Here is a 12,043-nt window from a genome sequence, read left to right as displayed (position 1 = left end):
AGTAGAGCACTGTTTTCATACGTGGATACTGGCAGTTCGTGAGCGCTACGCGGCGTCCACACGACCAAAATAATAAAAAAAGACAAACGTAAAAATTGCGTGAACGACGCGCCCGCACGATAATCGTTGTAGACTTCGTGCCTCGATGCACTGCCTTGGAAACGTCTGTATATCCTTCGCACGCTATGATTTAGCCGACATTCGGCAGCTTCAAGACTCTAACTGCAGCTCCCCGCTACTGCGGCACGAGCAACACGGACCATCAGTGCTCGGCGCTCTTGCCTTTGTAACGTCTGTGCTGCGTCGTGTAAATCTGTCTCTCTCGCGCTCGCTTGTTTCACTCGGTCTGCACGAGTTCGTATTCGTGCGTGGTCGACAACAGCACATAGCTCGCGCTATTCGCTTGAGCAATTGACTGTTTGCGGACGAGCCGTCGGTGCTACACAGTGAAAGTTTTCCAAACGATCGATATTCGATAGTATAGCAGTCGCAGGACACCTATCTAACCTTTACGACTGATGCGTTGATTCGCTAGTGTGAATCTGTATTTTTATCAAAGAAAAAGTGTTAAGAATTATTCCCGTAATAAAGTGAAAATCTGTACTCGAAATCAAAGTGCAGTGTTGGCTTCTCGAGGCGTGTAACCTCGAATATTTGTCGGTGCGTGTAGTGAAAAATTGTAGAATCGATACTCAACCGAAGAAGTGATGGATAGCAAGGAATATATGGATATCAAGGAAGAGATGAATATCAAGGAGATGAATGTCAAGGAGGAGATAGATATCAAGGAGGAGATGGATAGCAATAAAGACGTAATTAGGTATGATTTTTGTGTGTTTCTATGCTAGTATAATTTTCTGATCGATCTCTAATAAAACTCGATTGTTCTTCAGGGTGAAGGAAGAACCGAGCGATACCGTGACGAATACAGCTGACGAATTTGTTATCGATTTGGTGGGCTATTGCAAGTCGGAGAACTTTCAAGGATCGTCGTCTCATGAACTATCGGTGAGTTCAATGATTTTAATTATGTTCTGCTTTTTCGCTATCAAAAACTATAACAAAATTTTCATTTCAGTCAAATCACAGGAATGAAGTTAAACCGTTACTGGACGATTTAAATGAAACGGTATTCAATGATTTTGAGTGCAAAGACGTTAAACTCGAACTGAAGCCTTTAGCGCCAATCGTCATTAAATCTGAATATGGAAACGTTCAACCAGTTATAAAAATAGAAAACGAAGTTCAGACTGATTGTGACGATAACTGCAAGTCTAAAGAGAATTCTTGTTTTAAATTTTCTGATTATGAAAAGCTACAAAATAGTGAAAACCACGTTGAAAAGAAATCATCGTCGTATGCGTCAAAAATGTGTTTAAAGACAGCAAGAGCAGGTCTGAAAAAACAGAAGAATACGATACGTACTAAAATTAAAATGTATGAATGTAACATTTGTCACAAAGCATTTGGAAAAAAAGAAGGCCTGAAGAGGCACATGATAGTACATAATTTGAGTAAACCCTTCAAGTGTGATATTTGTCACAAATCATTTGGACTAAAAGCTTACCTCCGACGTCATTTGAAAGAAATACATGATCGAAGCAAAACCTTTGAATGTAACATTTGTCACAAATTATTTGTACGCAACTGTAGTCTAAAAAGTCACATGAATGCAGTTCACAATCGTATCAAAACCTTTGAGTGCGACGTATGCCACAGATCATTCGGACGAAAAGATGGCCTCAAATCTCATATGAATTTCATACATAATCCTACTAAACCATTCGAATGTGATATTTGTCACCTAAAGGTTGGACAAAAGTATATTCTAAAAAAACACATAATGGTTGTACATAATGGAAGCAAAGCATACGAGTGTGAGATTTGCCACAGATCATTTGGATATCACAGAACCTTAACAAATCACATAACGCTAGTCCATCTTCGTCGCAAACTTTATGAATGTGACATTTGTCATAAATCGTTTGGAAAAAAATGTAGCATGAAAGTACACTTAAAAGCAGTACATGATGGCAAAAGACCCTTCGAGTGTAAGATTTGCCACCAATCATTTTCATACAAGAGTAACTTAAATAATCACATAAATGTAGTACATAATCAAAGCAAATCCTTTGAATGCGAAATTTGTCACAAATCATATACGACCCAGACTTATCTCAAAGCGCACGTAAATTCAATACATGGTAAAAAAAAACGCTTTGAATGTGAGACTTGTCAAAAAACATTTGCATATCAGACAGGCCTTCATGCACACAAAATCTCAGTTCATGGTGACAGATTATCCTTTGAATGTGAAGTGTGTCACCAGACATATAACCGCAAGCATAGCCTAAATACTCACATGAAGTTAGCACATGATCGCAACAAACCCTTTGAATGTGATATATGTCATAAAACATTTGAAGAAAAAAGTGGAATCAAAACTCACATAATTAAGGTACATAACCGGAGCAAACCCTTCGAGTGTGGAATTTGCCACAAATCATTTACATCCAAAGCTTATGTCAATATCCACATTAGTAAAATACATAATAATAGTAAACTCTTTGAATGTGAGATTTGTCACAAATTATATTCCAATACTGGTAACCTCAAGAGACACATAACAGGAGTACATGATGGTATCAAACCCTTCAAATGTGAAATTTGTCATAAATTATTTGGAGAAAAAAGTAGCCTCAAAACTCATGTAAGTTCAGTTCATGCTAAAAGTAAATCTATGTAGTGATTGTCGCAAGGTAATTTCAAATGTCCACGTAAATACATTTCAAGATTGTAGCAAAATAAGATCATTTCCAATGAAAAGTTCCATTCTTTGTACGAAAACTTATATATTAAATAAATAACACGTCTTACGCAAATTTTTTTTTTTATCCAATACTTCTTTCAATTTGTCATCATTCTGTCCAAATTCCAAATTTCTAAAATAGTGTTTATTCCATAATATGTTACTGTTAATTTGATGCTATTCGAGTAAAACACTTGAATTTGAATTTGTATATTACTGGATCAACATTCACCAAAAATAATACCATCTAAATGTTACTTTTTTTAATCCTTAAGGATTCAAGTTTAATTATTCCAATGCTAGAAAGAGAGTGAAAGGAATGTTTCAGAAAATTTCGGTACTGTCAAACATGGAATAAACAGTCATATTAATGGGAAAACACGATTTTTCGTCCTTTGAAATAAAAAAATAGCTACAAATAAAATATGTAATAAAATTTTTATTGTTCACGCATCTCTCGATGTTTCTGCGACCTCAATAAACAATTGTCAACGTTCATTACACGCATCAAACAACAAAAATTTCATTCGTACTTTTAACTTGGAATTTTAAGCCCGTATCATTTGTAGAATTTTTCATTCCAAATTGAAGGAATGAATAAAAAACTTTAGAAGTATATTACGCAAAACCTATCGTCAGAATATAAGTGCACCGAAAAAAAAATTACAATCAATCGGAAAGTTTTAGTATAGACTAAATCGAAAAAGCATTTACATAAAAATCAGTTACCGAAATAATGAATTTTTTACTTTTTAAAATTAACATGCTTCATTGTAATTACAGTTTCTTTTTTTCGTAACGGTTTCCCGATCTTATAAAAATAAAATAGCCAACAAAAGTAACTTGGTAATGTTCTCTCAATGGTGATCAAAGCGATAATATCGCTTGTTTTTTCTAAAATGTATAATTTTTTTCGTTTCCGACAATCCGGCGACACATGCCAGCAAACTAAAAAAAATTATCACCTCAAATTCGTACGTACGCAGAGAGAAGTACATCTTCATTATGCTATCGAGTGGCCACATGTTTTTTTTGTGTGTCCAAATACTTGCGTATCTGATAGTCGTAAAATTATGCTAAAAAGGACGCATCACTTCCTAAAAAATCAACTAGATAAACAATCCAACTGTGGATCGCGGCGGACAAGTATTTCAAGTACTAATATACACGAGCAAAACACGAACGAATTTTGGGGGGGGGCCCAACAGTGGAGTCCGCGACAGGGGTTACCTGCGCGTACGCAAGAGTCGTGGCACGCGCGTCCATCTGTCCTGCGTGCGCAGAACGCGTATACATATAAGGGATTCGCGCTTGGCTGGACACGACGCGCACCCCGCAGGTATTTTTTTCCAAATGCATCTCTCGCTTGAGTGGTGGTATTCATTATCGCGGCCACCGCCGCCCCGCGCAGGTGACACGAGAAAACTGCACAGGTCTAACCCCTCGTCGAGGCGCTCCTTGGAATGTTTCGAGCATCTGCTTTCTTCCAAGACGCCTCGTGCGTTACACCCTAGCGACGTTCAACGCACACGAATACACGTATCGATGGCACGTGCGCCTTTAACGAGCTCGAAATACAAAAGCTCGTTATTGGCCTCAAGTGAGGGTAATAATATCCGCTAAGTATTAGAGAGTTTAATTTGAATTATTATTACGATTATTTTACGGTAGCGGAGAGCGTTTGACTTTGCGCACACGACAAATGTTTAGGGAGCACGAGAAGGAGAGCCGCGAAACTCACGTCCGCGCAGTTACGATGCGGCTTTTGTTCGCCGAGCCAATGATCTTTGCTATAAATTTTTATGCTTTCTGCGGCTGGATATTTCAAATTTTATGCGAGGCTAATTGATACTTTATAATACACGAATGCTTCGTTATCCTCTTCGGGACCGTTTGCTAGCTTCCAACAGCTCCTCTATATGCGCTTAATGATAGAGCATACTTATCAGATTAGAACGTTTCAGAAAATTAAGTCAATTCAATTCGGTATCTCGAAAATCGATCTATGTAGCAGCGAGAAAAATTTAACCCAAAATTCCTAATGACACAAACGTATAATATGCACATAACAAAAAAAAAAAACGGAAATACTTCGACGCAGAGCTCCATAGTTACTGAAATGGTCAACATTTGAACTCTGGCCTTCTGGCACGTCACATTTATATAAATACAGACTAATGACAAAGCTATAGAGCGCGCGAAGGGATGCCTCGGACGGTCACAGTCCGTTGCATAAGTGCGCGCCGCGCAATATGCACGGGGGCAGGTGCTTTTTTACACATATGCGCTATAAACATATGCATACTCGAGCACTACTACCCGCACGATTTCAAGATAGCCTGGCACGCGCCCGAGCGATTATTACACGATGCAAATTCGCGCGCAGTTCGACAGATATTTCGATGCGCGTTTGTATATTACATGCCGGGCATCGGCAGCAGCAACGACGACGATTGCTCGTGAGAAATACAGCAGCTATCGCGAGCGCGTCTAACGATGCTTATTTTCTCGAAACCGATCAATCACTCGATATACGAGGCAAGCTCACGATCGTAACGAGGCCGCAACAATGTGACAATAATTGTCAACAGTCGACGCGCGCGAGAAATCTCACGCGCGTAAAACGTCGACGCCTTTCGGTACTTCACTCCACTCGAGTCAGAGTCGGCACACGCGTACGCGTTTTATTTGCGATTGATTGAAATATATAACGTACGCACAAACGAGAGACAGAGAGAGAAAAAAGCGAAGCGTCACGCAGTTTACGCGTAGTCGCGGTCATCGCAGCAATTATGGCGTATTACAATTCAAAAAAGGCACGGCTAGTTTATATGTATAATGTGCTGTATAAACTTTATATAGTAGTAGTGCAATCATGTCATTAGCGAATGGTCGCGTGGTCGGCACGCGACAAGCAACGACTTCCGGCCACCGTTTCCGGATGAGACGCGCCCGTATTACCTATATACCTGCATGTATAGTATACGCAAGCCTTGTACCTTGACTGACTTTGGCCCGACTCCTTCGAATTGCTTCGTTTTGCGGTTTCACGGCTGCATGCGAGAAGTGCCTATCGCCGTGAAAATCTTCGCGCCTTTTTCTCCTCCATACTCGAGACACTCGTCAGCTGTTGAATTAGACGAGCGAGAAATGCTATATTTATAAAATAATGTTCATCGAACGATTAATTTTTTTTTGCTACTGTAAGTTCGGAGGAAAAAATAAAAAAAGAGTAAGTGTTTCTGAAAAATGTTGTAACGCTGCTATAAGGTACCATTGGTGGTTTATTACGCATGATGAATGAACATATCACTTGTTCCATTAAAAATAAGAAGAAAAAAACGAATTCACGAATTTATAAACACTTCAAAAAACCATTTCTTAAGCCAGGACTTTCATAACGGCACTCTTTTACTGCGCGCGTGCGTACGCTGTTTTATTGACTACCTTTGGTATTTACTTACACATGGTCCTCCGGTGCAACGATAAGAGCGCAAATTACAAACTTAAATTCTCGGGCTATCTTTTTATTTTTCGTCTCTCTCTCTCTCTTGGTTAAAAAATTTCGCAGCGAAACTCGCTGCAGGGAAGAAAAATCATCGTCGCGACGAGGCGACACACGAACAAGCCTCGCGCGCGCGCGCCCGTACGTTTCTTTGCGTAAAACTCGGCGCGCTTGTGACAAAAAGCCGTAATTTTTAGTCGAAATTTAAGCTGCCCGCGCTAATCTGAAAATACCGAAAGTGAATGTTAAATTACCCCGCCGGTGGAGATTGAGATGCAAATGCACCTTGAAGACGTACGCGCATGGAGGTTGCGAGCGAGCGAGCGAGCCTGCACAAGAGAGAGATGGACAAAAAGGGAAAAAAATTCTTCGAGTTCGGAGCAAGAAAATAAAGAACCCCCGTCCGCTTCGCTGAGGAGGAGAAATGAGACCGAGAGATAACTGTAGTGCTATGTATGTATGTGCCTGTGTCTGTGCCTGTATATATGTAAGCATTCGAGCAATCAACATTCATAATGTCTCCATTCGCGTTGACAAGGTTTATAGCAGCTCACTATAAAATGTGACTTTTTTAACGACAGTATATTACTCAATCGATGTCCGGTCTCGCGCGCCAGTGTATAATGTAATATATAATATTGAAAGAAAGCATGTGCATATAGGTAAGAGTCCTCCGCAGTCGCAATGAAGATATAATAATAAATGCCGAAGAAAGAAAAGAAACTTGCGCGATGCTGCTAAAAAATAACTTTATTGAATTTAAAACTCGATACGTATACGCGCGATACTCTTGCGCACACACACACACATACATAGCCGCGTAATAACTCATTGAGCGAATGCACGTATGTATAGAGGCAGCTCCGTCGTTATCGAGGCTCCGAATCGTGCGCTCGTAAATTATTAGCATCTTCCTCGCCCTACGGACAGAAAAAAAAAGAAGAGGTGTATCTGCCGAAAATCGGTAAAGAATCACTTTACGATGACACGATGATGTTGAAGCGCAAGCGCGCGCGCGTGAGCCCAACCAGAAGCGTAAAATAAAAAAGAAAAGGAAAAATAAAACGCCGAGAGAACCCGAAAGAGAATCGAAAATTATATATGATTACCCGTGCGTTTGGTAAGTAAAGAAAGAAAGAAAGAAGAAGGAAGGGAAGGTATCGAGATGTGCGCTGCGTGTATAGTGATTGAAAGCGTCGATGGTGACTCTCTCTCTCTCTCTCTCTCTCGTTGACTCGGAGGTAGAGAAATATATAATATGTAGCGGGGCAATTTTTCTCTCGCGGCGATAAGTGCTTGCGCTGATGCGGTATTTTAACGGGTTATTGTTCGCCAATAGTTTCGCTCGCTCTCTGACAAGTGCGAAAATCGAGCAAGGCAGGCGAGTTTATTAAAACAATAAAACGCACGAATTATACGATCCTTTCACTTTCGATTATAGACTATATATTATATTTATCTACGCGAGAGCTGCTCAATTTTTTCCGCAACTCATTATCGTTGACAGCATCGCGCGCGCGGCCGTCAAATTTCATATATCGCGCTCGTTCGCGCGCGCAAGGAGTGCTGTAAAGCCTACAAAATATTTCAATGCTCTGGATATATAAGCGAGTAGATAAATTTCATACCCAAGCCAACCGTCGCGATCGTCTCTTATATGCACACCTTGAATCCTTGAAATTTCTTGCACAAATGTGCGCTGCACAATGATGCGGGCTCGAACGACGACGACGACGAATGTACATAAGCGTGTAATAAAATTATAGCAACTAGCTGCATTTTGCAGGTGGATCCGTATGCGCGCGGCGCGCGAGGTAAGGTGCAACATCTCTCGGCAGCGGTGGCGGCTGCTCCTACTACATTCATTCGAGATGGCAACTATCCGATCGAGAGACACTCGACGCACGAAAGTTTTATGTATACATCGTCGATCGGCTCAATTTTATTTCAGCGAATTGTGCGTGCGACGCGCGTGGGCAGTGTCTCTAGCACCGCAGCACGAGATCGTGAAATCGAAGATGCAAGAACCAGTTTCTTGGAACATTCGACTCGTTCGCGTACACGAAACGGAAGAAAAAAAAAAACTAGCGAGTTCTCTTGTCGATTGGATAAATAAATAGAGGCTTACTTTTTCAGGCTGTTTATATTTATACTCGGCAGGAAAAGAGACGTCAGAAATTGCGCGCTAATCGATCCGGCCAAGATAATTGGCTCGGTTAAGATTGCTAGGTCATTTCTCGTCGAGCTGCCGTGGAGACAAAAATACGCTCGCGGTCAATTGCAACTCATCTCGCGGTGCCTCGAATGAGTTCTCTCGCGAGTCGAGGGTGGAACACAACGTGGCCCGCGCGCACAATAACTAAGTAGCCAATCTATTCATGCATCACGCAAGTAATCAGGCATTTTTAGCCTCGCCGCGCGCTAAGTAGCTTCCGGCAGTAAATGCAAACATTCATAAATCCACGCTGATTTTAAAATATCGATACGTACACGTATGCACGGCCGGCTGGTGCAATAAACGTGTATCATACGCGAGCTATCTCCTTCTTCGCTGCACAGCTCGAGAATTTTCGCCGTACGAAAAAAGGAAAAAAGCAAAGAAAGGAACGGGGTATCGGCTGAAGTATATTAACACCTTGTAGCGCGCTGCGCTCTGTTAATACATGCACGCGTTGTAATATGTAGGGTAATAATTCTAGGGCAAGCGCAATCAAGATGCAGTCCAGCGCTCATAGCTTAATACCTGTATAATTATAAGCATATATATTGACCTTTGCCTCGAGATTGAGTTGTCCTCGTAAAATCGCAAAACTTATATCCTCTACGTATATATTTCCTATGGGAGAATGCGGATATATTGCGTACCCGTGTGTAGCCTCTCAGCAATTAAAATATGAGCCTGGGCATGGGGATCGAAAATGAGAAAAATAAGCCGCGCTCACGTACGGACGCTCAGCGCAGCTCGCTCGCACACCGGCACCCGAAGTCAACTGTTTTACTACAAAAAGCTAATACTATATTATACGCGCAACGAGTCTAAGCCGAGAGGGCCCGAGTCGTTTGCCCATCCTATCGTATCTCGGTTGTTTACAATATTGCCGCGGGAGCAAGTCCGCGCAGAGATAGGTGCTGCGGTACAACGCGCCGGGGCTTATAGCGCAAAACGAGAGGCAAAAAATCTTGAGAAAAGGATAAGGTGCTACACGCACGTACATACGTGCACTCACACACGTGCAGCAGCTGACACATTGTTCTGCGCACCGCACGGCGCCCTGAATTATCGATTATGGCACTTTGTTTTTACCCTCGCAGGAGAGATAGCTCGCCTGAGTTATTGATACGAAGAAAGTGAGAAGAGCCGAAGAGCTGTTCCGAATGTTGAAGATAATTTCATGATCTGCTTGTAAATAAAAAATTATAGACCTGAAATGTATTTACGTCAAATTTCAGATTGATCCTCGACACCGAGAGAAATGCCGTAATATTTTTGGGTTTAAATGAAACTATTAAATGGTTGAATGAAGAGATAGAAACTGAGTAGCCAAAAAATGAACAAAGAGTATCATGATAAATTATTTCGACACAATTTTTAAATTTTAAATTTTATAAATACATATACATAAGTATCTACTTATTTGAAATTGTCAATCATCATTTCTTCTCACAATTGCTGCGTACATAATCTGTACAACCTTTATGAACTATATTTTGGTGTTTAAGCTAATGCGATTTTTTTACAAATTTCTTCTCGCAATTGTCACATGAGAAATTGATGAGGGCTCTTACGACCCTCGTGAACTAATTTTTGATGCCTTATCAATGACATTTTTTGTTCAAATGTCCTCTCGTACCTGTCGCACGCGAAATCTTTCCGACTTTTGTGGATTGTCCTTTGGTGTTTTAAGAGATTGCTTTTAAGCCCAAATTTCTTTTTGCATTTGTCACATGCAAAATCTTTTTGACCTTCGTGGACTGTTTTTTGGTGGTTGAGCAGGTGCTGTTTTTTTCCAAATTTTTTCTCGCACTTGTCGCACGCGTAATCTTTCCGACCTTCGTGGACTACCTTTTGGTGGGTGAGCAGCGTGTTCTTTCGTGTAAATTTCTGTTCACACTTGTCGCATGTGAAATCTTTACGACCTTCGTGTATCGTTTTTTGGTGGTCAAGCAAATAGCATTTTTGTCCAAATTTTTTCTCGCATTTGTCACATTCGTAATCCTTGTGATTTTCGTGGACTGTCTTTTGGTGCCTGATCAAATTACATAGTAACCCGAATTTCTTCTTGCACTTGTCGCATTCAAAATCTTTGCGATCTTCATGCACTGTGTTTATGTGCAAGAGCAGACTATGTTTATATACAAATTTTTTTTCGCAGGTGTCACATGCGAAATCTTTACGAAGTTCGTGTGCTGTCCTTTGGTGTTGGAGCAAATAGAATTTCATTCCAAACTTCTTTTCGCACTTGTCGCATACGTAATCTTTGCGACCTTCGTGAATTGTCCTTTGGTGGTAGAGTAAACTTTCTTTACTTGCAAATTTTTTCCTGCAATTGTCACATGCGTAATCTTTGCGACCCTCGTGGATCGTATTTTGGTGTCTGAGCAAATGCAACTTACGTCCAAATTTTTTCTCGCATTTATCGCATTCGTAATCTTTGCAACCTTTGTGGGCTATTTTTTGGTGTCTCATTAAATGGCCTCGTTGTCCAAATTTTTTGTCGCACTCATTACATGCGTAATCTTTGCGACCTTCATGGACTGTCCTTCGGTGTTCGAGCAAATTGAATTTCATTCCAAACTTCTTTTCGCACTTGTCGCATACGTAATCTTTGCGACCTTTGTGTACTATGTTTATGTGCAAGAGCAGACTATGTTTATATACGAATTTTTTTTCGCAGGTGTCGCATGCGTAATCTTTGTGACCTCCATGCACTGTCCTTTGATGAACGAGCATTTGTGCTTTTCGTACAAAAGTCCTCTCACACCTGTCACATACGAAATCTTTGTGACCCTCATGAACTATTTTTATGTGCAAAATCAAACTTTGTTTATTTCCAAATCTCTTTGCGCACCTTTCACATAAGTAATCTTTAAAAACTTCGTGGAATATTTTGTTGTGCTTAAGTAAAGTTGATTTATTTTCAAATTTCCTCTTGCACTTGTTGCATGCAAAATCGTCGCTATTTTTGTGTACTAATTTTTGGTGTGTAAACAAACTTGATTTTTTCACAAATTTTTTTTCGCATATGTCACATGCAAAATCTTTGCGGACTTTATGCACTGATACTTGGTGTCTACTCAAATGACTTCGGAACTCAAATTTTTTTTCGCATTTGTCACACGCGTAATTTTTCTGATCATTGTGAGTTGTGTCTCGATGTGTTATCATGCTTGATTCTAGTGTAAATGCCTTCTGACAAATATCATAAAGGTGTTGTTTATCATCCGAAACAGCAATGTCTTGTTCACTTAAATTATTCTTTGAGACAACTTCTTCGGATTTCTTCTCACTTTTATTCATTTTGATGCGTAAATTAAACGATGAAACTTTCTATTTAGTTTTGGTTCTACAGCTTGTTTCATCGGGAAGGACAACATTTGAACTAATTAGTTTCTATCATAAATATGATCAGTGTGTCAAAGGAATATGACAAAATCGTTTATGATCACATTGTTTACAATTGAGGTACCTATTAATCTGCTTATACATTGTTCATACAACATTCGAATTC

The 12,043-nt window shown here is 40.2% G+C and overlaps 2 protein-coding genes across 2 annotated transcripts; one reads left to right on the top strand and one right to left on the bottom strand.

Annotated features, from left to right (window-relative positions):
- The first annotated feature begins 515 nt into the window (after nt 1–515).
- On the top strand, nt 516–9,855 carry LOC106658552 (zinc finger and SCAN domain-containing protein 12-like). The gene is made up of 5 exons (XM_014380556.2): nt 516–820; nt 894–1,008; nt 1,079–1,394; nt 1,464–1,821; nt 9,765–9,855. The coding sequence occupies exons 1-5, from the start codon at nt 708–710 to the stop codon at nt 9,853–9,855; spliced, it is 993 nt and encodes a 330-aa protein (XP_014236042.1). The 5' UTR covers nt 516–707.
- A 143-nt stretch (nt 9,856–9,998) lies between these two features.
- On the bottom strand, nt 9,999–11,832 carry LOC106658553 (oocyte zinc finger protein XlCOF15-like). Its single transcript, XM_014380557.2, has 2 exons — nt 11,703–11,832; nt 9,999–10,634 (listed from the first exon to the last, which is right to left on the bottom strand). Exons 1-2 carry the CDS (start codon nt 11,830–11,832, stop codon nt 10,072–10,074), a joined length of 693 nt encoding a protein of 230 aa, XP_014236043.1. The 3' UTR covers nt 9,999–10,071.
- Nucleotides 11,833–12,043: the final 211 nt, after the last annotated feature.

The sequence above is a fragment of the Trichogramma pretiosum genome, unplaced genomic scaffold, assembly GCF_000599845.2.
Source record: "Trichogramma pretiosum strain Unisexual culture from Peru unplaced genomic scaffold, Tpre_2.0 scaffold2, whole genome shotgun sequence".
NCBI lineage: Eukaryota > Metazoa > Arthropoda > Insecta > Hymenoptera > Trichogrammatidae > Trichogramma > Trichogramma pretiosum.
Note: the sequence above shows the minus strand (reverse complement) of the source record. Positions and strands in the feature narration are given on the sequence as shown.

Excerpts from the sequence above, each read along its gene's own strand:
- LOC106658552 (XM_014380556.2), top strand. The coding sequence starts at position 708 with ATGGATAGCAAGGAATATATGGATATCAAGGAAGAGATGAATATCAAG. Across the intron at positions 821-893 it reads AGCAATAAAGACGTAATTAG|GGTGAAGGAAGAACCGAGCG; the intron begins GTATGATTTTTG and ends ATTGTTCTTCAG. Across the intron at positions 1,822-9,764 it reads CACCTAAAGGTTGGACAAAA|ATTGATCCTCGACACCGAGA; the intron begins GTATATTCTAAA and ends GTCAAATTTCAG.
- LOC106658553 (XM_014380557.2), bottom strand. The coding sequence starts at position 11,832 with ATGAATAAAAGTGAGAAGAAATCCGAAGAAGTTGTCTCAAAGAATAAT. Across the intron at positions 10,635-11,702 it reads GGCATTTACACTAGAATCAA|TGCATGAAGATCGCAAAGAT; the intron begins GCATGATAACAC and ends ACATAAACACAG.